The sequence below is a fragment of the Perca fluviatilis genome, chromosome 21 (genome assembly GCF_010015445.1).
Source record: "Perca fluviatilis chromosome 21, GENO_Pfluv_1.0, whole genome shotgun sequence".
NCBI lineage: Eukaryota > Metazoa > Chordata > Actinopteri > Perciformes > Percidae > Perca > Perca fluviatilis.
The window spans coordinates 13,758,598-13,784,342 of NC_053132.1; the positions used below are offsets into that span (position 1 = coordinate 13,758,598).

Sequence of the window (25,745 nt, forward strand, 5' to 3'; positions counted from 1 at the left end):
GTGTCTTTCAAACAGGGCTTCCTGAGACAAAACTGGTCTATTGTTTGCGTGTAAAAGGCCCTTTAGAATGATTGTGGAGATATGGCGGGCATCTGAGAGGTGGGTGGAAGACCTGAAAGCCATGTGAGGAGTCCATTAGTGGTTCTAGTGTTGGAGGAAGCCCCCCTGATCTGATGGTATCAGCGCCTCAGGGCAGGGAACATGAACAGAACAAATGCTATCGGAGTGCAACACTGGCCCAAAAACAGGATTGCTATCTCTGCCCATGAAACTCAGAGTAGCCCAAAGCACAGACACACACAAAATGACACAGACACACCCATATATACACAGGTATATAAGCACCTGAAGGCTGACCACTAAACAGAGGTGTTAGGTAGAGTCACAAAGACAACAGGAGGATGGAAGAAAAGGGAGCAGAGAATGGAGTGGCGGCCATGGCAGCCTGCTACCAGGGATTTGATCCTGCAGCGTATCTGCAGTATAACTACACTCCACCACGGGCTGATTTTGAAAGAAAGGACAGCATTGTGCCCTGGAAACTGGCATGCCTGCATAAGGCTTTCACTGAAGGTAAGGAGACGGGGTGATGGGTCATGTAAACTTGAGTTAAACATGATAATCTCTTATGTTGCTGGTGTTTATTAAAATAGGTCATTGGTTGCAATAATAATATATGTATGTTTAATTCAACACTAATAATTTGATTTCTGTCAGAGGCAAATGTTTCATATGTTGGGCATTATTGGAGACAAACACTTTCTTTCTCTTTTTTCTGAAAACACGCAAAAGTCAGTGTATACCTTTATTCTATTAATTATATAGATTTAAGGTGTGTCCAAAGACTGTTCAAACCCAAATATCTTTGTTTTTCTAGAACTCATGATTTCCAAACATACCAAACATGTCAGGCTGAATTAAAGGGACAACTGTATACAATGTCAAATAAATGTATTCATTTTGAATGTGGTGCCATCATAAATGTGATCTGGATTTAAGTTCTTCATTCAGAAATTTGATATAATCTCAGCAAAATGGTGCAACAAGTGATTTCAGAATACAGTATGTGACACTGTCCGTAGTTATAACCATCTGAAGGATTTTTTATTTATTTTTTTAACTTTAAAGGTCCCATGACATGGTGCTCTTTGGATGCTTTTATATAGGCCTTAGTGGTCCCCTTATACTGTATCTGAAGTCTCTTTCCCAAAATTCAGCCTTGGTGCAGAATTACAGCCACTAGAGTCAGTCCCACAATGAGCATTCCTTAGGATGTGCCATTTCTGTGTCTGTAGCTATTGAGGAGGAGAGAGGGGGGGGACAAGGTGGAGGGTGGGGGTGTGGCCTTGACCAACTGCCACTTTGCTCGTTTGAAAGCCATGATGTCTCTCTCTCTCATGGGTGGGCCAAATTCTCTGGGCGGGCAAAGCAGAAAAAGGGGAGGTAACCTTGCTCCTTATGACCTCATAAGGAGCAAGATTCCAGATTGGCCCATCTGAGCTTTCATTTTCTCAAAGGCAGAGCAGGATACCCAGGGCTCGGTTTACACCTATTCCCATTTCTAGCCACTGGGGGACAATAGGCAGGCTGGGGGAACGCATATTAATGTTAAAAAACCTCATAAAGTGAAATTTTCATGCCATGGGACCTTTAATAAAATTGTTGAAGAGTTTTCACATAAAACATTTGCCTGTCCTTTCTCTTCCTTTTTGCAATCTTTCTTTATAATCCAAGCACTCTTCCCTAAAATCATTTTCATTTTATTAATATTCGGAAGCTATGATCATACAATAATCTGTTGAGATATCTGAATAGAAGCTGCATATTAATCAAGGCATTTTGGTAAAGAACTCTGAATTAGCTCTTTCTCAGAGTCTTACTTCTCCGTTCTCTGACTTTTCCAGGCGATGTGAGTGGTGAGCTGCTGGTGGACATAGGTTCGGGTCCCACCTTGTACCAGGTGATGAGTGGCTGTGAGGTTTTCAACAAGGTGCTCCTCACAGATTTCCTGGAGGTCAACAGGCAGGAACTGAGGCGCTGGCTCCAGGACGAGGGAGGCTGCAGCCTGGACTGGACACCATTCCTGCAGCACGTCTGCAAGCTGGAGGGACGACGGTATGACCGGATCCCTATAAACTCAGTTTTAAAGACTTGAGATATCTTGAAATATCACTCACTACGAATGACTCAATGTTTAACTAGTATCATCTTCAGGAAATGGTTTATATTTGTAATGTATGCTGTTCTATAGAGAGAAAATAAGAATGCTACTCTTTTCACTTGACATTGATTTATACATAGCATTCTAGAGTTCCTTTTTCTACTTTCTCCATCCTTGTGGTGACACCATTTTCATTCATAATTGGTTTCACAATTCTAAAAATGACTCCGTCATCTTCTTTCAAGGGTCACAAGATCTCACATTTTATTCTGGCCCTCTTTTTGAGCTATGAGTCATCCTTGTACTGTGCCTACTGTGACAATAATAAAAGTGAAAAGTACAGCTGAGGTTGATGACAATATCATTAGTTTTGTATTAGTTAAGTATTTGGTCATAAAGCAGTAAGTTATGAACACATTTAGATGTTTGACCTGGTGCTACTGTAGATGAAAAGTCAGAGTAGGAAGTCAGAAGGATACATGATATGGGAACCACGAATGTCTGTACCAAATGTTGGACCAATTCATCCAGTAGATGTAGAAATATTTCACAGCAAAAGTGAAAAAATTCCATGGCAAATCATGCAAAAGTTGCTAAGATATTTCAATCAGGACAAAAGTGGTGGACCGAGTGACCAACGGACCTTCAATGTCATCCCTAGAGCTATGCCCATATCTAATGAACACCTAAATCACTATCATGCAATGCAGTGTGCTTCCGAGTGAACACACAGTATGAATTACATAACTAGTGCAGATACATGCTGTGTGCATTTACAATAGCTTTTTTATCTAATTTGGTGATTCGTTGTCTCTAACAGGCCCTCAGCATGGACCGAGAAGGCTGCCAAGCTACGTCAGGTCATCATGGACATTGTCACCATTGACGTGCACTGCCCTCAGCCTCTGGCCCTTGATGCCCTTCCTTCAGCAGGGGCCGACTGTCTCGTGTCCTGCTTCTGTCTGGAGAGTGTCAGCCCTGACCTGGCTGCCTTCACCAGGGCCCTGGGCCACATTGGGAGGCTCCTGCGGCCTGGTGGTCACCTCCTGCTCATCGGAGCTCTGGGAGAGAGTTACTATTTTGGGGGGCCTGGGGTAAAGATCCCTGTGGTCCCACTAAATGAGGCCCAGGTCTGTGCTAGTTTGAAGGAGAGTGGTTACACCCTGATCAGGCTGGAGGTTTACACATTGCCTCAGGACATGAGGGTGGGGGTTGATGACGTGTCTGGGGTGTTTTTTGTAAAGGCGATGAAGGAGTAAGTGTGAGAAAAGAGGATAGGTAAAGGCTATTAAATATGAAAGTGAGAAAGTAAGTATCCAGATAAAAAATATTATAGATTAGGCCAATGTAAATGCAAGGTTTAGCACATTAGACAATGAGAAAATGGGCTACTGGTGATGCTAATAATAATACTCACACATATTTGTTTTTTGGGGATGAGAGGTTGCTTTGATTCTGATCTTCAATCATTTAAATTGTTTTCAAACTGACTCTTAATGCAAAAAAAAGCAAAGACAAAAAAACATAAATGAAATATTTCACTTCATTTCCTTGGTCCAGTGAATTTCTTTTCTGAGGGTGAATAAAGAGACGGTTCCTTTTTCTTTCTGTTAGAAATGTAACTAAACATTTCCCCCTGCAGTTCAAACACAGCAAGTACAGCATCAAGAATGTAACACTTCCATTTTTTGTTAAGCATCATAACATACAATTTTTCAAGCTGTTTATAAACAGCATATTTTGATATTAAGAGGCTGATGAGTTTAGTGTTATGTTTTGTAATTTCTGATAATATGAATAAAGATGCTAAAACAATTTGTATTTCATGTTTTCTTATCTCAGACTTATATTGCATAACAGCATTATATTGATCCAAACTCATTGTTGATATTAAAAAAGATGGGGGCAGAGATTAGTGGAAGCAGTATACATTTGATAGTACAGCTAAAAGATTGCTTCATTTTAAATGATCAAATTTAGATATGCATCTGAGAATATGATTGTGTAATTAGAAGTACTGAACACCAGGTGTCATTACTCTGCCATATTGAGTTGCTCCTCAAATATAAAGCCAAAAATGTGTAAATGTTTTCTGATTTCGCTAATACTTGTTGCTAATAGCCGTGGTAAAGAACACATATATAGTCTGTAAACATCTGAGGAACAAAGATCATAAAAGTGCAAAAAGGTGTTCAGGGTCTTCATTTAATCAATCTCAATGTCTTCTGTCATTTGCAATATCCAAACACATTTGTCACATGTCCAAATTACATGTTGACTCCATGTGTTAACTAAAATGCCAAATAAAGCTTTTTGTCTCTCTTTTCTTAGAAAGGAAATATGACTGGAGCATTTTACATTCCTACAGATTCCTTTTACAGACATACGTATAAGTGTTTAATTAGCAAACAAAACAAAACAAAACATTTATATACAAGTCAATAATTATACTCATCATATATATTGTTTATTTTATATTTAAAAAAAAAAAAAGGTCTTCTTTCAGTCCCCAACGATCATCTCTGCCGTCACAAACAGATCATGCTTGCTAATCGCCGTGTTACAAAAAAGCCTGTTAATAATATGAAACTGTAAAAACTGTGCTGCATTTTCATGATTAGTTGGATTATTCTGATATGATTTAATCTGGTCTGCTGTGGCTGTGACTGCGCTCAAAACATCTGTAAGCCATACTCTGATTTCCTTGACCTTGGACGCAAATGTCTACAAAGTTGAGGAGAGCAAACTGAAAAGTTGTATTCTAACTTTGGAAGCAGCCCTACAGTTCCTGGGTTAAATTCCAATAGGGATTGGCTCTGCAATATAACTGTGTACTGTAGAGGTGTGAATCTTCACTGATCTCCCGATTATCAGGTCAGCGATTGGATTGGATTCGATATCTCGATGCATCACAATGCTTCAAAATACGTTTTTCTATTAAAGCCATATAGGATATTTGACTTGACAAACTTGCACTGTCAAGTGCAATGCCCAAGCTGCAATACGTAACTTCAGACTGGAATGATGAAGTGTTTGGGTTCATTTCTTTAAGGTAGCTACTACGAAAGTTTACCTATTTTGGATTAGTCATATACCACCCTACTTTTAGCCAGCAAATCTATTGAGCTGTATTGGAATAACTGACCCCAGACAACTCTTTAACAAAAAAGGTACTATTTACTGAACAGTAACTTAAATGTATAAATAACATTTAGCCGTTAGATTGAATAACAAAAAAAACAAAAAAAACACACAAATCACACCAAAATCAGCATCCCCCGAACCAGCAACTCTCCGCCGTTAGCTCCAACTTTAGCTAGTCCGTTAGCTCCAACTTTAGCCAGGCACACTAGCACAACGTTTGTTCTAAACCACTGCTGTTAGACAGGAAAAGTGCCGTAGTGTAGCTACACCTCTTCAGCTTCGTTATTCCACTTAGATTGTTTCCAAGCTAACTATTCTAGTGTCTCTCGATGTTTCTCAGTGTTTTCTTTCCTCTTCCGATTTGCAATCCTCTCCACTGTCCCATGTCTCCGCTCAGCCGTTTTGCATGTATGCGTCTGTCTGTCAAACAGGTAAGCTAGGCTACTGAGAATGTTATTTTTCATTTGAATGTTTATGCCGCGGCCGGAAAATTAATGAGCGACGTCATTGCGTTATAATTGATTAGGGCCACTGAATCGATTGTTGGGGACCAAGAGTTGGTTAAACAGCGTTTTTGCTCAACTTGAGTTGACTGCAAGACAAAGGATCTTGGCCTACATGTAAATTCCAAAACCAGTCTCACGAAACTCATACAAGCCGCCACTTCGCAACATGGAGAAAGTGCATTTAACACGTGTGGGACAAGGCAGACTGGTGGTGAGACAAAGAACTGCTTCACACCTATGACCAGGTTGCAGTTTTCTCATTGGTCGTCGGTCCTTGAATGCACCACCCGCCACTAGGAGGCGGAGGGAGGATAAAAGCTGTTGGGCGTGTGTTTTCTTCGCTTTTCCACCGTGACTCACGTTGCCATAGGAAGCACTCTAGCCCGGGTTAGCTAGCTAGCTAGCAAACTAGCATCACCTCGCTGGCCGAGTTTCGAGCTGGTACAAAGTATATTGGCCTGATATACAAAGGGGATCCGAGGAAATACTTTGTCGAAGTATTCCTTCATCTGCAGCGGGCTTAATCAGCCTGGATTTAAGAAAAGGACTGTTCTTTTTCTTGTTTGGTCGACCTGGAATCCGTTTTTTGTTCTTTTGCTCCGGACGAAACGGATTGTTAAGCTCTGGCCAAGAGACTTAATTGACAGACAACGCACAGTAAGGAGGCTTTTACACAGTTCTGGGCAGATAATAGAACTAGTGCGTTTTGTTTTGTTACTAATGAGCAAAGGGTTAGCTACCGCTGTTGCCATTAATGTGATCTGATTGTAATCATGTATGGGCCATATCTGGTTATTAATCTGTTCTGTGAATGTATAAATTGATCATTATAGTCGTTGATTTATGTTGTGTTAAGTAGCTGGGTATAACTGTAATCGCTACCTGCTAATTCATTCCTTTCATGGAATTTAGTTACTGTCTGCGATAGAATCGCGAAAATCAGCTGGAAGCTACTGGAGTGGTTATAGTGACGTTTCCCTCAGCAAAACCAAAAGTCTCAGTCCGTAGGACAGTGGCTGAGGGGAACTAGGTCATTATCAATATCTTAAGATCAGAAGTGCCTCTTTTCTTTACTCTCCTTCTCTTTCATCCTTTACTAACACACACACACGCACACACACACGACACAGGCTAGCCGCGCAATTACCAAGCTAACGCTGTAGCTTCACACGTGGGATCTCCCTACGTTCGTACAGAGCTAAAACAGGGACTAGCTACCAGATCGATAGCGTGCCCGTTGCCCAACGCCCCGGCTTCTTCAGCCCTCTCCGCGCACGCAGCACCACTACCGCCCTCTTGGGGCTAAATAGTTTTGTGCAGCTCACAGGAGTAGCCATCTTTGGAGTTGTTGTTTAGAACTACACTCCGACACCGCCCCCTCCTTTGTCACTCACTCTCTCTCACACACACACACACACACACAGACACAGACGTGTCCATGACACATGCTGCTTTGTTTTTGCTTTGTTTTTTGGTTGTGATATTATAAAAAGGTATATGAGTTTATTATTGAAGGATTATTGTTTAGCTACTGATAATTGTGAAGTTAATAAATCTTACTATACTTAATTAGCAGTTGCTTGTGATTGTTTGTGTACTTGTTGTAATAATTGCTGGTCGATCAGGTCCGTGCTTGGATTCACCCCTTCCTTTATTTCCTTTTGAAAGGATTTACACAGAAATGAGACTGTTCCACAGTTTGATTATTGGTCCCTGACTAGTAGGGTGGTGCCCCATTTTGATTGTTTGTCGATTTGATAAAGGTATTAATAACCATATTCATAACTTTATTAATATTGATTAAACATATTTGATAATTTGCCAATGATCAAATCTGTACCCTAAGGGAATCCTACACGATGCAGCATCGTCAATGTCCGCATCCCGATGTATCGATTATTTGATTAATTTCAACACCTCTAGTGTACTGTATACTTATCACACTGCAGTATATCATGTAATAGAATGTACCATATCTGTGTATCACATATAATAGCCAATGTCTGGTTGAACTGTGTGAGACATTATATAAAATAACCTTATAACGGCCCTAAAACTTTTTTGCACTTTGACCATACCGATAAAATAGAATCTTACATGTTTGTAAATTATGCATAAGATGGTTTATATGTTATTTTATCTTATCTGTGTGCATCATCCGCTCTTTCCAATTGTTCTTGAGATGTGTGTTTTAGGACCAGTATCATTATGTGGCATGCCCAGCTCATATCCAGAAGAAAGAATGCTGTGGGACCACGACAGCAAAGAGCGGTGTGTTAGAGACGAGTGAGAGGACGACCTTGGTGAAAATGGCAAATTTGCCAAGGTTCCTTGGCTACACCTTTTAGTCTTGATAAAAATATTCAATAATTCAACAAATACAAATTATTATATTATACAACTGTATTTTTGTTTTCGGCTTAATTAGGCTAATTATGATGTTTATGTTTGTAATAAAACTAGATTCTTGTTATAATGTAATTTGAATGTGATATTATGACTTACAATTATGTTATGTTGATTTTTCTTAATGTGAAATTACTTTTTTTAACTGTCACATTGGGATATAATCATTACAGATTTTAGATACATTTTTTATCATGACAGTTATATTTTCAAAAGCACAACAGTTACATTTGTGATCAGACATCCAATCCCATAGAATATCAGTATCAATGACGAGAAAGGCTCCTGACCGAACGTCCTTATTTTACGAGTTGGGTGTGAGAATGTGTTGCAACGACTGTCATTTGCTGTATATTGTGGTCACTCTCCATCTGCTTTAACGTTCAAATCTTTTTTGCCTGGATAGGTAAAATACTATCTAAATTCCTAAATCTCTTACAGTTTATCTTCTGTAAACTTGAACCTTAATTTGTCTCCAAAATGCATATATGCAGTAAAAGAAATAATTACACATGGTGGTGCATAGGGCTGGGACGATTCGTCGGCGTAGTCTACGTCATTGATTACGTAAATGCATCGACAAATAATTTGCGTTGATGCGTCACTTAATAAAATAAATAAATAAACTTGCGTGCAAATTAATTAATGTAATGCAGAACGAATGTAATGCAGAACTACTGTTAGATACACGGGTTCTAGAGACACCTAATCTGTAGCCCTGCCTTAGCTCTGAAGCTAGCCGAGCTCCTCCGGCTACATGCAGTTTTTTGTCAGGTCGACTGTCCAGTGAGTGAGTCAGAGATAGCAGCACAAAAGGACGAGTATGGCGAGTGGTGGCGACCCACAAGAGTTAGAGATCGCAAGTTTGGGAAAACTTTGAGACTGTATGGCTGCAGCCTGGAGCCTCCCGTGTTATGCCCTCTCATCTCATGCCGTCCCCGCCATGAAATCTTGAGTCTTCGGGTCAGTTCCAGTAGTAGGTTACAGGCGAGAGAGTGGTGGATAAGACGAGGACTGTGTGTCGGCGTTGTTCAGCAGTTGTTGGGTATGTGAGTGGAAATACATCTAACATGCTAACGCATATCCGACGCCATCACCCAGATGTGCCAACTTCTCCTCCCTACAGATCTTAACCAGAGATGAGTTTGGATGTTAAACAAGAGCCTATTCATTATTTTACTTAATGTTAAAACAAGCAAATACAGGCTACTCTTTTTGCACTTGCTCCATTTACTTTATTTTTTATTTTTGTATTCCTCGAGAAAGTTATTTTATTTTGTGGTTGGATTGATAGCCTACATCTGGCTTCAGGTTGCACTAAAAATTCATTTTACTTGAACAGTTCAGTGTTAAACAATTTTAATAAATAGAGATTTTAACCTTATTGAAATTTGTTTTGTGTAAATTATTAATAATTGAGCAATGGGAAAATAACCGCTAATCGAAAAATGAATCATTAGATTAATCAAAAAGATAATTGTTAGATTAATCGACTAATCAAAAAAAATAATCGCTAGATTAATCGTTTAAAAAATAATCGTTTGGGACAGCCCTAGCGGTGCAACATGGCTGGCTCTGTGAAGAGGACCCGCTCCCAATGTAGATATGAAGGGCTCATTCTAAGCTAACGAAAACTCAACAATTCTTAGGTTTAGGTGATTAACCGTTTTGCCAGCAGTGTGTTAGCATTTAAACAAAGTGCTGTATGTCCACAGTGTGTGCAGACTGTAGTTACAGTTTTGCCTGAGGTCTCTTGGAGGAGCAACACTTATATGGGCACTGAGTGTTCCCCTGCAGGGGAAATTGCCTCTAACATGTTCCATTTCAGCTTCAACTTTACTCTGCAAACAAAAGTGTATTGGGAGTTGCACCCTTCTCGTAAATTGGCTCCAGCCTGAAAATAAACAACAAGAACTTTGCTATTAAAATGTGAAAAGGTGAAGTGAAAAACATGCAGTTGTTACTTGCATGTATTCTGAATAAAACCAAAGGATGCAGCCAATGGCTTTGCTCAAGATGCGTTATACAGTACTGCCAGCTATTCCATCAATCAATAGATAATCTCTCTCTCTCTCTCTCTCTCTCTCTCTCTGATGTGACACACACACACACACACACACACACAAACAAACACACACACACACACACACGTGCGTGACAGAAACCAATGTCGAAACATATCATAGGATTACTGAGGCTCCCCTGTCAGAAGACAGTGTCTATTCTAATGAGCTTGTAATCACTACTTTAAAGTGCCCATATTATGGAAACAAAATCACTTTTTCTGGGATTTGGGGTGTTATTTTGTGTCTCTGGTGCTTCCACACGCATACAAACTTTGAAAAAAATCCATCCATGCTCTTTTGAGTGAGATACGGTTTCTGAATGTGTCCTGCCTTCAGTTTCCGGGTGAGCTGTTCAAAATCTACAGAGCTTTCCACGTCACAAGCTGAAACGAGCTGGCTAACCGCAACCGTTAGCATGCTAGCATTCTACCTCGTTCTCAATAGCAAAGCACGGCTACAACACACACAAGTTCACCATAATCTACAAAAGAACTACTTACATGTGCGCCCTCGTTTAGAAGTCTCCCAGCTAATCCTGCCTTGTAACCACTGACATATATAAAATGGACCAACAGAGCCCGTTGCTCTGGACGGAGACCAGTGAAGGATATTAGAAGCACTTTTCCGGTGAGCGCTGAGCGTTACTGCGCAGCCTCCAACTGAGAGAGACGACGTAAATGTGACTTGAGCAACCTGTCTGAAGGTTGGAAGTCTTCTGGTGGCTGTGCCAAGAGAAGTCTCAATCATTCCGAATCTTGCAGAGACGGAGAATGTAAGGAGATAACATAAGCACAGGCTAATTATTGCTAACTAAAATGATAGTTAACATTAGTAATTAAACCTAAACAGCTAACGTAAGTTGAAACTGCCTGCGAGCTTATCCTGTACTATACGGTAATTCCTCTACTATGCGACAGTAAGTCGCGTGGTCATGACAAAATCGTTAGCCTATTTTTACAAAAACGTCTGCTACAGAGCCATAACGTGAGGTACAAGGTAATGGAGCCTTTTATACACTGTCGTGTTTCTTTAGAAATAAACAATGGACAAATAGAGTCTTTAAACACTTCAGATGTAAAGTTATTCGCTGTCAAAGTGACGTCAAAATGAATGGCAGTCAATGGAATGCTAACGGGAGGTGATCGCTTTGTAGCATCAAAATGGCGCCATAGGAGGTTTGAGTTCTGAAGCGAAGCTTACCCCCTTGCTTGTAACTGACCGAAGTTGGAGAAACAACATCTCTTTTACTGTCTATGGAGCTAGCTAGCTGACATGATCTACATCTGAGCTACTGCGCATGTGCAGGTGCAATCAAAGATAGTACAGAAGAAGAAGAAGAAGAAAAGAGGTCTCACTCTGTAGCTAAAACAGAGACCAGGTGAAAAGAGGATCTGCAGCAGTGAGAGAGAGCTGTGCAGTACAACAAAAATATGGTGTTTTTTGAAATTTAAACCATGTAAACCTATACTGGTACAACCTTAAAATACAATTATGAACCTGAAAATGAGCATAATATGGGCGCTTTAAAGATAACACAAGGGCTAAAGACAACACAAGGGTTATAAAGCATAGACAATTATACTTTATCACTCAATTCTGTTACCACTTTTATCCAACTTCATTCTAACTCATAACAAATAATTTTATACTTATTTTTTCCATTCATGGTCAACAGACCTCATTTACATGAAATTATACCTAATTTCTGAGTAAAATGAGGAGAAATCATTACTTGTTTTGGATTTATGGCTGGTATGTGACAATTATTAGCCAGGATATCCCCAGGTCAAAATTAACTGATGCAATTGTATTCACAATTCACAAGTTTACAAAGCTGTAGTTTGAAGTTGTGTCTGTATGTTTGTATTTTTTTTTGTGTGTGTGTGTGTGTGTGTGTGTGTGTGTGTGCTTGTGTGTGTTTGTGTCTGCATGCACGCGTGTGTGTGTGTGTGTGCATGCACACATATGTGTGTGCATTTTTGTCAGGAAAGCTCAAAAGTGTGATATATTGCAGGTCTCAGCTGTGTGTGTGTGTGTGTGTGTGTGTGTGTGTGCGCGCACCTGCGTGTGCGTGTGTGTGTGTGTGTTTGTGTAGGGTGACTTGTCCCAGGCTGGAGCTGTCCCCGGAAATGTCCCCGGTTTTCACAGACACTGATGGACCCGAAATTGGAATGAAAGAAAAACATTGACCAAAACGTATAGTCGCGCACCCTAGACACGCAGGCTCAAGACAGCCAGAGCAAGGGCTGCTCAGAGCTCAGAGATGTTCTACAATGCCCATTTTACGATGTTAAAAAAAATGTACATGGAGTCTGGTGGGTTTAGCGAACGCAATTTCGCGGACTTTTTATGTTTTAAAAAAGGATCTTACTCTTTGACATAAAGGTCGACCTCCTTAGAAATCCTTTCCATAATGTTGTCAGACACTTAGAATATTACTCTGAGCCTGTCAGTGGCAAAACGAGCACTTTAATGAACGTAAATACAAGCAGGACAATTGTCCTATTAACTTACATTGTAGCTTGTTTCACCGTTGCCGACTGCAGTGATCTCGGAGCCCCCCTGGTCCCACTTTGTCAAAAAAAATTAATTACAACTATCTCGTGGCCACGAGTATATATTATATAATATTTAAACAGAGAATATTGCACAGAATGTGAAGTATTGCACTACACTACAGGGTCCAGTTTAATAACAATAACCATGTGTCCATGTGTCAGACACTTTACTATCTTGAGGCCACGAGTTACTATCTTGAGGCCACGAGATATTAGGCTCGTTCGAGATGAACCAGATCTGCGCAGAATCGATCACCGGCGATTGCCGCCCAATGCATGCCGGTTAGATTTGTGTCCGACTTGCTGACACGTGGGCAACGATAATCTCACGAGACCAAGGCGGCCGCAGTTCTGAGACGCAGGCAGCGCAGTTGCTTTTCACCAACTGCAAGAGCCAGGCGGATGCAGGCGGACCCAGTGCATGCTGGGAAACGCTGGCCTCTCAACTGATCGAACAGCTGATTGGTTCAGAATCGACTCAACATGATGACGTTTTATATAAACTTTTTATTGATTTTCAATCGATCGGAGGGATTTTAACTGTGATTTGTCTGATTTAAAAGCTTATTCTGTACAGAACACATGTTGTGTGGCTGATAGTTGTGTTTAAAAGTCAGAGAGACTAAATCTGTTCAGATTACGGATCATCTACAGTGTGTTGTTAATTAAAATCAGCAACAGATCGCATGTAGAGCATTCTGACAGCTACTCCGTCATAATAAAAACAACTGGAGACTGTGTAGGAGCTGATATATGGGTCTGATAACATTTTATTAAATTGGAATCGGACCACCACTGTTTCTGTCACTTCCAGTTCAGCCTGAAGGCTGCTGGAATCAGCTGGAAAATTGTCCGACTTGAGAGCGGATTTTTGTCCCCGCCCCCGGCTGCTGCCGTCTGCTCTCGTGTACTTTACAGGCGAGGCGCAGTTCATCTCGAAGGAGCCTAGTATCTTGAGGCCACGAGATAGTATCTTGAGGCCACGAGATAGTTATAATTAATTTTTTTGACAAATGGGACCAGGGGGGCTTTAATTGTATCCAATACTCAATGAGCTGTTGCAGGAACAAGCCTAGCGTGAAGCAATAAAGCAAAAGCTGTCAGATAAATGTTGTGCAGTAAACATTACAACATTTCCCTCTGAGGTGTAGTGGAGTACAAGTATGAAGTAGCAGCAGGGGCAATTCTAGGATCAGACCTTTAGGGGGACTCAGCCCCTAATGAGAATGTGACAGGGATATAGTGCATGCAAAAGTGTTAATCTGCATTCTTTTTTTAAAATCAACATCTTTTTTTTATTTAGTTTCCAGTGCAGCAACGTACAAAGCTGTCGACCCGTCAAGGACAGGTTGTATGTAAGGAACAAACAAAAAACAGTGTATGCCATACAAGTCAAACCAACAACATCAAAAGAAAGACCAAAATACTCAAAGTAATCCCTCCCAAATCACTGCCAGTAAGCAAATGTCAGTATCCACCTGTCCCAGTGACGCTGTAATTCCATTAAACTGTGCTTGATTAATAAATGTTTATAAAGCCTGGAATGAGTTCAAAAAAGGTCCCCATGCTTTCTGAAACCTTGCATTTGAATGCTGAAGCGAGAACCTGATTTTTTCAAGCTTTAGGCAGGACATAATGTCTGTCAGCTATTGTGTATGAGTGGGTGGGGCAGATTCCCTCCACCTTAACAGAATTGCTCGTCGGGCCAGAAGAGAGGCAAAAGATATAGTACGTCGTGTATCTGCAGATAATCTGACCTCTTCTTTGATGACCCCAAAAAGAGCAATTAGAGGGTTTGGTTCTAATACGATTTTAAACACCTGAGATAATGTTTGGAAGACCCCCTTCCAGAACTTGTTAAGGCCGGGACATGACCAATACATATGGATAAGAGAGGCTTCAGACATTTTACATTTGACACAAAGTGGGCTAACGTCAGGGTACATAATAGATAGTTTGGCTGTTTTTGATATGAGCCCTATGGACCACTTTGAATTGAATAAGGCAGTGGCGAGCGCATAGAGAGGTGGAATTAACCAGTTTAAGAACGGAACTCCATGTATCTTCCGACAATGAGAGGCCCAGGTCTTTTTCCCATGCCGCCTTGATCTTGTCCACAGGGGCGTGCCATACCGCATCCTGCCATACAAGGCAGAGACAAGTCGCTTTTGAGATGGGTTTAAAGAAAGAACCATATCAACAAGGGAAGTGGTTGCTGATATAGAAGAGCTGGACATCTTAGACAACACAAAATGTCTTGTTTGCAAATATCTGAAAAAATCTGACTTTGGAAGACTGAATTTGTCGCTTAGCTGTTCGAATGATGCTAAAGTGTTATCTATAAACAGGTCCTTGAAGCGAGCCAAACCCTTCCTATGCCAGTCTTTAAAGACCGGATCCTGCGTTGATGGTTTGAAAAGATGGTTCGGGCTCAGTAGAGAGAGGTTATGCAACCCAAAACATTTCCTTAGTTGAACCCATATCTTTAAAGACTGTTTAACCACCGGATTCCTAAAAAATGTGATTGAGGGGAATGGAAGTGGGGACCCAAGTAGTGCAGGTATGGATATATTCTCATCTGTATGTAACTCCATGGTTACCCAGTCGGGGCAATTGGGCTGACCGTGAAAAAAGGACCAAAATGCAAGGCAGCGCAGATTAGCAGCCCAGTAATAAAAGCGAAAGTTAGGAAGAGCCAGGCCACCCGCAGCTTTGGCTTTTTGAAGGTGGGACTTATTCAGACGAGGTCGCTTACCTCTCCATATATATGAGGAAATAACTGAGTCAAGCTGGTCAATAAAGGACCTTGGGTTGAACACCGGTAAGGCCTGAAAGAGGTACATACATTTTGGTAGAATAACCATTTTAATTGAGTGAGTTTATCCGGCCGACAAGAGACATTGACAGAGGCGACCACTGTGCTAGCATTTGTTTGACCTGGTTTAACAGACTGATAAAGTTCTCTTTGAAGAGATCCTTAAATCTCTTCGTAACCAAAATGCCCAAGTATGAGAACTTGTTTTTTTCTATTTTAAATGGCAGGCAGTTAGTAAATGAGGCATGTGCTTCATAGTTGATGGCAAACAGTTCACTTTTTCCAAGATTTATCTTATAACCCGAAAATTGACTAAAATGATTGAACAGCGACAGAGCAAACTGCATAGAGGTGTCTGGGTTTGAGACAAAAAGCAAAAGTTCATCTGCATATAGAGAGACCTTTTGCTGTGTGCCCCCCTCCAAACACCAGCTATGTCCTCACAGCCACGAAAGGCTATAGCGAGGGGTTCGATGATTAAATCAAAAAGCAAGGGACTCAGAGGGCACCCCTGGCGGGTTCCACGATGTAGGTCGAATGGCTTGGACAACTGAGAATTAGTACGAACTGAGGCTTTGGGATGAGAGTATAGCAACCTGATCCATGAGATAAAGTTCATTCCAAAACCAAATTCGGCAAGGACCGCCCATAGATAGACCCACTCGACGCAGTCAAATGCTTTTTCTGCATCAATTGACATGACACACTCTGGGACCTCCTCAGAAGCAGAGTAGATGATATCTAATAATCGACGCACGTTAAAGAAAGAATGCCTGTTCTTAACAAGGCCGGTTTGGTCCTCAGATATAACAGTAGGGAGGACAATCTCTAGTCTCCGAGCTAGAACCTTAGCTAAAAATTTTAGCATCTGTATTTAGGAGGGAGACGGGTCTGTCGGAGGCGCATTTGGTTGGATCTTTACCTTTCTTGGCAATAAGAGTGATACAGGCTTCGGCAAAGGAGGGAGGGAGAGAGCCTTTTCCGTAGGTTTCGGATAGAACGGAACAAAACTGTGGGGAAAGAATTGTAGAAAATGTTTTAAAAAACTCAGCCGGGAAGCCGTCAGGGCCCGGACACTTGCCTGATTGCATTGAAGAAATGGCTGAAGCTATTTCTGCCTGTGATATCGGTTCTTCTAATCTTCCCTTTAAATCTGTTGAGATTTTGGGAATATTGAGACTGCTCAGAAAGTCAAGCATTACCTTATGATCCGGTTGAGATTCTGAAGTATAAAGCTGTGAATAAAAATCTTTGAAAGCATCATTAATTTGCAAAAGGTCTGAAGTTATCCGGCCATCACATGTGCGGATTTGTGAAATATTCTGCCTCGCTCTTTTTTAGAAGTATGCGTTCAATTGAGTGAGTAGCGAGTAGGTCGAATTTGGTTTTGAGTTCCACTCGCCTTTTATAAAGAGCTGGATTTTGAGTGTGCGCATATTTCTTTTCAATCTCACCCAATTGATGAGCTAAATCTAAACGCTCTTTATTGGATTGCCGCTTCAGTCGAGCTGTGTAAGATATAATCTGCCCCCTGAGGTAAGCCTTTAGGGCATCCCATACCATCAAGCTAGAAGTTTCAGGGGATATATTAATGGAAAGAAAAAAGGCTATCTCTCCCTGGACAAACTCCACAAACTTATCATCAGAGAGCAAAGTTGAATTGAAACGCCACTGCCTACTCTTCCGAGGGAGATTAGGAAGGGACAAGGCCAGAGAAATAGGGGCATGGTCAGAAATGACAATACTCTGATATTCACAGGAATGCACCAGGGGTACAAGTTGGTTATCGAGGAAGAGATAGTCGATTCTAGTATACGTATGGTAAACATGTGAGAAAAAAGAGAATTCCTTATCTTGTGGGTGTAAATAGCGCCACACATCACATACACCGTAATTGGAGAGAAAGGTTCGGATAAAACAAGCTGATTTACTCACTGCACTGGGGTTGGTAGAGGATCGGTCTAAATGGGGGTCCAACCAACAATTAAAATCACCGCCAAGTATAATCGAGTATGTGTTTAGATCTGGAAGTAATGAAAATAACCGCTCAAAAAAACCTACATCTTCAACATTAGGGGCATATACATTGACAAATACCACTAGGGTATACAATTTTCCAGCCACAATTATATACCGACCAAACTTGTCAGATAGCACATTATATGGCACAAAGGAAATGTTCTGGCTGATAAGGATTGAAACACCTCTGGCTTTAGCCTGAAAGGAAGAGTGGAACCCCTGCCCCACCCAACCCGACAAGAGACGGCCACTGTCCACGCTACGAATATGAGTTTCTTGCATAAAGGCTATTTCTGTTTTGAGTTGTTTGAGATGAGAAAAGGCCTTTCTTTCTCTTAACAGGATGATTAAGACCTTTGACATTCCAGCTCACTAGATTAAGGTGTCTATCCATGCACAATAAATACAAAAGTTAAGTTGTACTGTAGATACAATGAACCAGATGGCAGGCCGAAACAGGTCTGTGCATGTTGAAAGTGGCTAGTGTAAAATAATGTGCTTAAATATATTGCTAAAGTGTTACTGGCAGTGACAAACCCCCCCTCCCTACCCAAGAAAGCTGCTAAAAAAGGAAAAAGCAGCAAGCTCTTATACAAACATTTTACAAATCGAACCTTCCTGCCTAAAGCTAAACGGTTTCTCCAGCTATGTACTGAAAGTAAACTTAAGCACCTCTATAGTAATATATTGACTTATCCAAATAGACTCCAAGGAATATGGCTATAAGGACTGAATATCAACTTTGTAATAACTGTGTAAGCCCTGAACAATCAGTCTACGAAACGGAAAACTCACATGGGTTAACACTCTTTGAAAAATATAATACGCAACAACACCCATACAGGTCCAAGATTAGATAATGTAGTAGTGGCCCACACACAAAAAATAATAGTTTCTAATTCAAAGTGCACATATACTTGAGTGTAGCCATTTCCTACCGATATCCTAGTAAAAAGGCAATTACATAGACCTTAACGGACGCGTTGCCATTAAGTAGGGCTATACGATGTTACCTCCCATCCAATGGGTTAAAAGTCCTCTGACAGGGTCTTTATAAGGGTTTAGGTGACCTGGGGAGGATGTCGATATATTTTTGCGCCACCTCGGCTGAGTTTATCCACTTTCGTGCTCCACCGGACAACGTGAGGCGGAGTCGTGCTGGGTATAATAATAATAATAATAATAAATTGAATTTATATAGCGCTTTTCATGGACTCAAAGTAGCGCAGGCTTTAGTCCCAGTCTGTAAAGCTCTGCCATGACGTCCCTATACTCTGCTCGCTGGCTCTGAACTTCAGGGCTGTAATCCTCCACGATCTGAATTGGTTTGCCGCGAAACTCGAGCTTCCCTCTCCGCCGAGACTCCCTGATGAGGAGATACTTCGTCTGGTATCGATGCAGGCGGAGAATAACTGGCCGCGGTCTCTGGCCGGGTACCGGCTTAGCGTTTAGGGAGCGATGGGCTCTGTCGACTTCTGGAGGGGCTGGCAACGTCTCGCTCCCGAAAACCTCCCGCAGTAAATCAGAGAAAAACTCAGTTGGGCGCCCGCTTTCAGTGGATTCTGGTAAACCGAGGATGCGTATGTTTTGTCGCCGGCTTCGGCTCTCCAGGTCAGCCACCTTGGCCATTAGCTTGGTGTTATCACTCCGTAAAGTAGAACAAATGTTCTCAAGGTCTACGACACGCTGACACAGGTCCTCTGCAGAAAGTTCCAGGGACGAGACGCGTTGATCATGGTCCTCCACTGTAAGTTTAATTTGGTCTAACTTTGAGTCGAGCTGACCAAACGAAGTTTTGAACTCGGTGGCCAGTGCCTCTCGGTGCTGCTCGAGTAGCGTAGTTATAGCCTCCAAGCTAACGTTAGCATCCTCCTTTTTGCTCGACTTTGTACCCTTTGAAGCCATTTAGGGAGTTGGCTAAACTTTCCTAAAGAAATGATAAATAAGTAAAGGATAAACTGAACCCGTTGTAAAAGTTAGAGGGCGGGATGTTGTAAAACTGTATTTTACCGGAGCTCTCACTTAGTGCGTCTACTCCATCTTAACTCTCAAACCGGAAGTCCATATTTGCATTCTTCATAAATCTCTGCACATCCATTACTCTCTGTGAAATATCTCACAAACTCTTCACTCAACACATGCATCAGTACAACAAGCGGTTCCCGGGTAATCCGGTTTTGAAATTGCAAAAAATTTCTACATGGTATCCAACTTTGGGCCAAAATTATAATGTATTCTCATGAAAACTATTTATGTCAGCACAGACATTTTTGTAAATTTCTTAGCCAGTGTATCCCACCATAATGGCTATTATATTGCCAGATTCCAGACAATTTACCCACTTACTTTTATATATATATATATATGAATTGCGTCTTCGTCTTAACACTTATTAATAAATTGTCTTGTTTGCTTTTCTCTCATTTTTTTTCCTTGCTTCATAGAACAAATGTTATTACTGTATATATTTTGTCTTCGAACTAACCAAGTATGGGTCACCCCTACTCTTGTATGCTGTACCGTATTAGCTTAGTGAAGCATATGTATGTTGTGTCTCTGTTTTAACATTTACTAATAATTTGTCCTGTTTCATCCTGTTTTATATAGCAAATGTTAATAGTGTTTATCTTATGTCCTGTTATTGTAATTTATATCTGCCAAATGGGACTACAGATGGAAATTAGCCTTTGGGCTACAATCTGGCACTTTTACGTGTACTGCTGTACATGTTCATTAAATGTGCATTGTCCTGAAATAAATAAATGAAAAAATGAAAGTTGGTAGGTTTCATGTGTTGCACTACCTCAGTAAGCAACGTCAGAGAAACTGGCTTAAATTCCTCAGACACAGCAGAGTACACAGGAGCAGCAGGTACAAACACATTAAAATTAACATTGGCGTATTGCCTGACAGATGTACTTTGTCGATAAACAGAGAAACTTCTCACAGGTACTGGTTGAAACCTCTGTCGAAGCAGAGGTGCATGGATTCACGACAGATTTTATAGTGTTAAATAACACTCTTGGTTCATGGCAACTGCTAGCTATGACAGAAGAGAGATGGTGCATTTTCGCCACCTTCACAGCCTTCTGGTATGCGACTAGACTGTCCCTTAATAAACCCAGTGATACATGTAAATTGTCCTTCTTCCACCTTTGTTTGGCTTGTCTGCAGTGTTGTCTAAGGGCCATTGTGGTGTCATTTAGCCAGGGGTCCGCCTTAAGTTTCGTCAGAATTTGAGAGGCTTAGTCACGCTCATTCCGCTCGTCAGTTCCGGGTTAGCACTCCACCAATCAGATTTGTCATTGAGTTTGACTGCCCGCCCTCCAACGCAACAAGTCAGGTCGGCCAAAATGAAGGCCGACAGCTCCTTGGACGGACGACACCACCAAACACACCGAACAGACACTGTCTCTTTGAAGAGCCTCTTTAATGGACCGTAGACAGACTTGTGCAAGCATAACCACACCATTGGCCCTACAGAAGTTTATAGCTTCTATTGAGATATGGGAACTGTGATTATCCAACAGCAGCAAGACTTTGCTCTCCTCTGTTGACCGGGTGTAGTGTACAAAATGCTGCAAGAAGACAACAACATCCTTCTCCATCATCCAGCCACTGAGAGAATAGTGTGCCTCCGCATAAAGTTGGTAAACCAACTTGCACTTGCCATGCCATTTTTAGTCCACTGCAGTGGAAAAGGCAATCTGTAAAAATCGGCCAATTCAAAAGCCACTTCTGAAGCTACAACGATAAAGAAAAACAAAATTAGTTTATAATGCAGTTGTACTTTTATAAGATATTACATGTATAATTTAATTATTTAATGATTTGAAGTTAAAGGCTGTTGAAAAATACATCCAGCCTACAGAAAATGTATGTGCAGCAAAACATCTGTTATGGATTTGTAATACTGGTTTATTTGTCATTGTGCCTAACCTGGTCTCTCCCTATTGTTGGTTTTGAGTGTATTCCTACTTCTCTGGGGGGTAGCCCATAATACAAGGCTGCTGCTGTCCTGATATAAGACACCAGGCTGAGCTCCTGGTCATTAGTAAGAACTGCATTGCAGCCCTTGTACCCTACTGAGGGCAGCAGGCCTGGGACCTCATCAGCAAGCTCTCGCCTTTTTTTCACATATCGGGCTAGTGAAGGAACAGGAATCCTGAACTTCTCAGCTACCTTCCTAATTGTTATGCCCTCCTCTACCACTTTTGAGGCCGTCTCTAATAGGTATCCTGGCACTCCCCTATTCGTTGTCCTAGCTCTGTAGCGGGGCATCCTGCAACAGGTATAACATAAACATAAACAAAAAGTCCACATACAGGCTACACAACACACACCGCCACAAACACACACACACACACACACACACACACACACACACACACACACACACACACACACACACACCATCTGCATATGCTCTTTAAATGAACTAGGTGACTGCACACATCTTAAAAAGGGTGTATCAACTGTACCTGTTTTACCTCCTCGTAACTGTATCTCTAGATTTTGCAATGACCTTGCATGACACAATACCATGAAATATGGCAGTTTTTAGGGCACAGAATAACATTTGTGATGATATCAGTTACGTTTAACAGTCTCAACTGTACACATTCTACTCTATTGACACTAACAATACGGCTTCTCTCTGTGCCCTGTACGACAACCTCCGACTTTGTAATCATCTATCGCCTGTCAACATAAGAAACTTTTCCTTTCCCTTGCTACTACTCACATCTCTCCGCCACTCAACATCATTAAAGTAAAATAGCGACATGGAGATGGAGACAAACCTCTTTGTGTCTTTCAAACATGGCTTCCTGAGACAAAACTGGTCTATTGTTTGCGTGTAAAAGGCCCTTTAGAATGATTGTGGAGATATGGCGGGCATCTGAGAGGTGGGTGGAAGACCTGAAAGCTATGTGAGGAGTCCATTAGTGGTTCTAGTGTTGGAGGAAGCCCCCATGAAACTCAGAGTAGCCCAAAGCACAGACGCACACAAAATGACACAGACACACCCAGATATACACAGGTATATAAGCACCTGAAGGCTGACCACTAAACAGAGGTGTTAGGTAGAGTCACAAAGACAACAGGAGGATGGAAGAAAAGGGAGCAGAGAATGGAGTGGCGGCCATGGCAGCCTGCTACCAGGGATTTGATCCTGCAGCGTATCTGCAGTATAACTACACTCCACCACGGGCTGATTTTGAAAGAAAGGACAGCATTGTGCCCTGGCATGCCTGCATAGAGCATTCACTGAAGGTAAGGAGACGGGGTGATGGGTCATGTAGGCTAAACTTCATTCCAAAAACAGGTATTCAATAAAAAGCTTTTAAATTGAGTTAAACATATTGCCTGATTATGAAGATAATCTCTTATGTTGCTGGTGTTTATTAAAATAGATTTTGATAATGAATGGCTGAGACACAAGGAAGAAAGAGGAGCGTATAGAGAGCGAAAAAGAAACGTTGGGGACGCTACAGGAGTGCAGGACGGAGCACAGATAGATGGGCAGGACAGCGGAGCCGGAGCCGGAGGACAGCTGTGGATGTTTTGAGGATCGGCGCATTGGCGTTGTGCGAGTGCGATTTGGGCAAAAATAGAAAATCTGATTTCAACCAGTCTATAGAGAAAGGGACTACAGTCTTTACCCTTTTCTGTTTGAGGGAGGGGGGAAGAGGGCCAGCAGCACGCAACGTCCACTCTGCTTTTCCCGGCGCCAACGCACCGATCCGCCAAACATCCACAGCTGTCCTCCGGCTCCGGCTCCGCTGTCCGGCCCGTCTATCTGCGCTCCCGGTGTGTTGGAGCGCGTTCCGTGTTCCTCCAGCATCTCTCCTGATGAGATCTGCCTCAGGTGCGCTGGGAGGAGTCTTCCGTTCTGTGCCAGGCAAACCAAAACACCACACTATATACAACATAAGAAAACTCTGGCTGCCTGGCTCCACTTTGTGACATATATACATGTAAAAAGTATAAATATAGGCTATAAAATATGAAGAAGAATTATCTCGTGGCCACGAGATAGTTATAATTAATTTTTTTTTACAAAGTGGGACCAGGGGGGCTCTGTAAATACCAGATACCTTTTGAAGTTTTCACATAAAACATTTGTCTGTCCTTTCTCTTACTCTTTGCAATCTTTCTTTATAATCCAAGCACTCTTCCCTAAAATCATTTTCATTTTATTAATATTCGGAAGCTATTACAATAACTTTGTTGAGCTATCTGAATAGAAGCTGCATATTAATCAAGGCATTTTGGTAAAGAACTCTGAATTAGCTCTTTCTCAGAGTCTTACTTTCTCTTACCTAGTCTCTTACCTTTCCAGGCGATGTGAGTGGTGAGCTGCTGGTGGACATAGGTTTGGGTCCCACATTGTACCAGGTGATGAGTGGCTGTGAGGTTTTCAACAAGGTGCTCCTCACAGATTTCCTGGAGGTCAATAGGCAGGAACTGAGGCGCTGGCTCCAGGACGAGGGAGGCTGCAGCCTGGACTGGACACCATTCCTGCAGCACGTCTGCAAGCTGGAGGGACGACGGTACGACCGGATCCCTATAAACTCAGTTTTAAAGACTTGAGATATCTTGAAATATCACTCACTACGAATGACTCAATGTTTAACTAGTATCATCTTCAGGAAATGGTTTATATTTGTAATGTATGCTGTTCTATAGAGAGAAAATAAGAATGCTACTCTTTTCACTTGACATCGATTTATACATAGCATTCTAGAGTTCCTTTTTCTACTTTCTCCCTCCTTGTGGTAACACCATTTTCATTCATAATTGGTTTCACAATTCTAAAAATGACTCCGTCATCTTCTTTCAAGGGTCACAAGATCTCACATTTTATTCTGGCCCTCTTTTTGAGCTATGAGTCATCCTTGTACTGTGCCTACTGTGACAATAATAAAAGTGAAAAGTACGGCTGATGTTGATGACAATATCATTAGTTTTGTAAATATTTATTTACATGTTTGACCTGGTGCTACTGTAGATGAAACATGTCTGAGTAGGAAGTCAGTAGGATACATGATTTGGTAACCATGAATATCTATACCAAATGTTGGACCAATTCATCCAGTAGATGTAGAAATATTTCACAGCAAAAGTGAAAGCTTTTAACTGCTGGTGGCACTGGATGAGAGGTCAGGGGATCATACAGCTCTTATGATTCATCCTCTGGGGACCATGCATATCTGTACAAAATTCCATGGCAAATCATGCAAAAGTTGCTAAGATATTTCAATCAGGACTAAAGTGGTGGACCGAGTGACCAACAGACCTTCAATGTCATCCCTAGAGCTATGCCCACAGCTAATGAACACCTAAATCACTATCATGCAATGCAGTGTGCTTCCGAGTCAACACGCAGATGAATTACATAACTAGTGCAGATACATGCTGTGTGCATTTACAATAGCTGTTTTATCTAATTTGGTTATTCATTGTCTCTAACAGGCCCTCAGCATGGACCGAGAAGGCTGCCAAGCTACGTCGGGTCATCATGGACATTGTCCCCATTGACGTGCACTGCCCTCAGCCTCTGGCCCTTGATGCCCTTCCTTCAGCAGGGGCCGACTGTCTCGTGTCCTGCTTCTGTCTGGAGAGTGTCAGCCCTGACCTGGCTGCCTTCACCAGGGCCCTGGGCCACATTGGGAGGCTCCTGCGGCCTGGTGGTCACCTCCTGCTCATCGGAGCTCTGGGAGAGAGTTACTATTTTGGGGGGCCTGGGGTAAAGATCCCTGTGGTCCCATTAAATGAGGCCCAGGTCTGTGCTAGTTTGAAGGAGAGTGGTTACACCCTGATCAGGCTGGAGGTTTACACATTGCCTCAGGACATGAGGGTGGGGGTTGATGACGTGTCTGGGGAGTTTTTTGTGCAATACATCCTATACCTTCGTGAAGGTTTTAATGTTCAGGTCTTGTTCAAACCCTTTTAAAGATGTGTTAATTTAACTTTATTTAACTTTAAGCTGAATTAATGTTATACCAGAAACTTGAAACACTAAGTATTATTACTATATACTAGAAGAAGAAAAAAATAGTACAGCAC

General features: G+C 41.6%; 1 protein-coding gene and 1 pseudogene across 1 annotated transcript; both read left to right on the forward strand.

Moving 5' to 3' along the window:
* Nucleotides 1-401: 401 nt before the first annotated feature.
* LOC120550694 (phenylethanolamine N-methyltransferase-like) lies at nt 402-3,420 on the forward strand. Its single transcript, XM_039787377.1, has 3 exons — nt 402-573; nt 1,905-2,115; nt 2,982-3,420. The coding sequence occupies exons 1-3, from the start codon at nt 402-404 to the stop codon at nt 3,418-3,420; spliced, it is 822 nt and encodes a 273-aa protein (XP_039643311.1).
* Nucleotides 3,421-22,784: 19,364 nt separating this feature from the next.
* On the forward strand, nt 22,785-25,632 carry LOC120551605 (annotated as a pseudogene).
* The last annotated feature ends 113 nt before the right edge of the window (nt 25,633-25,745 follow it).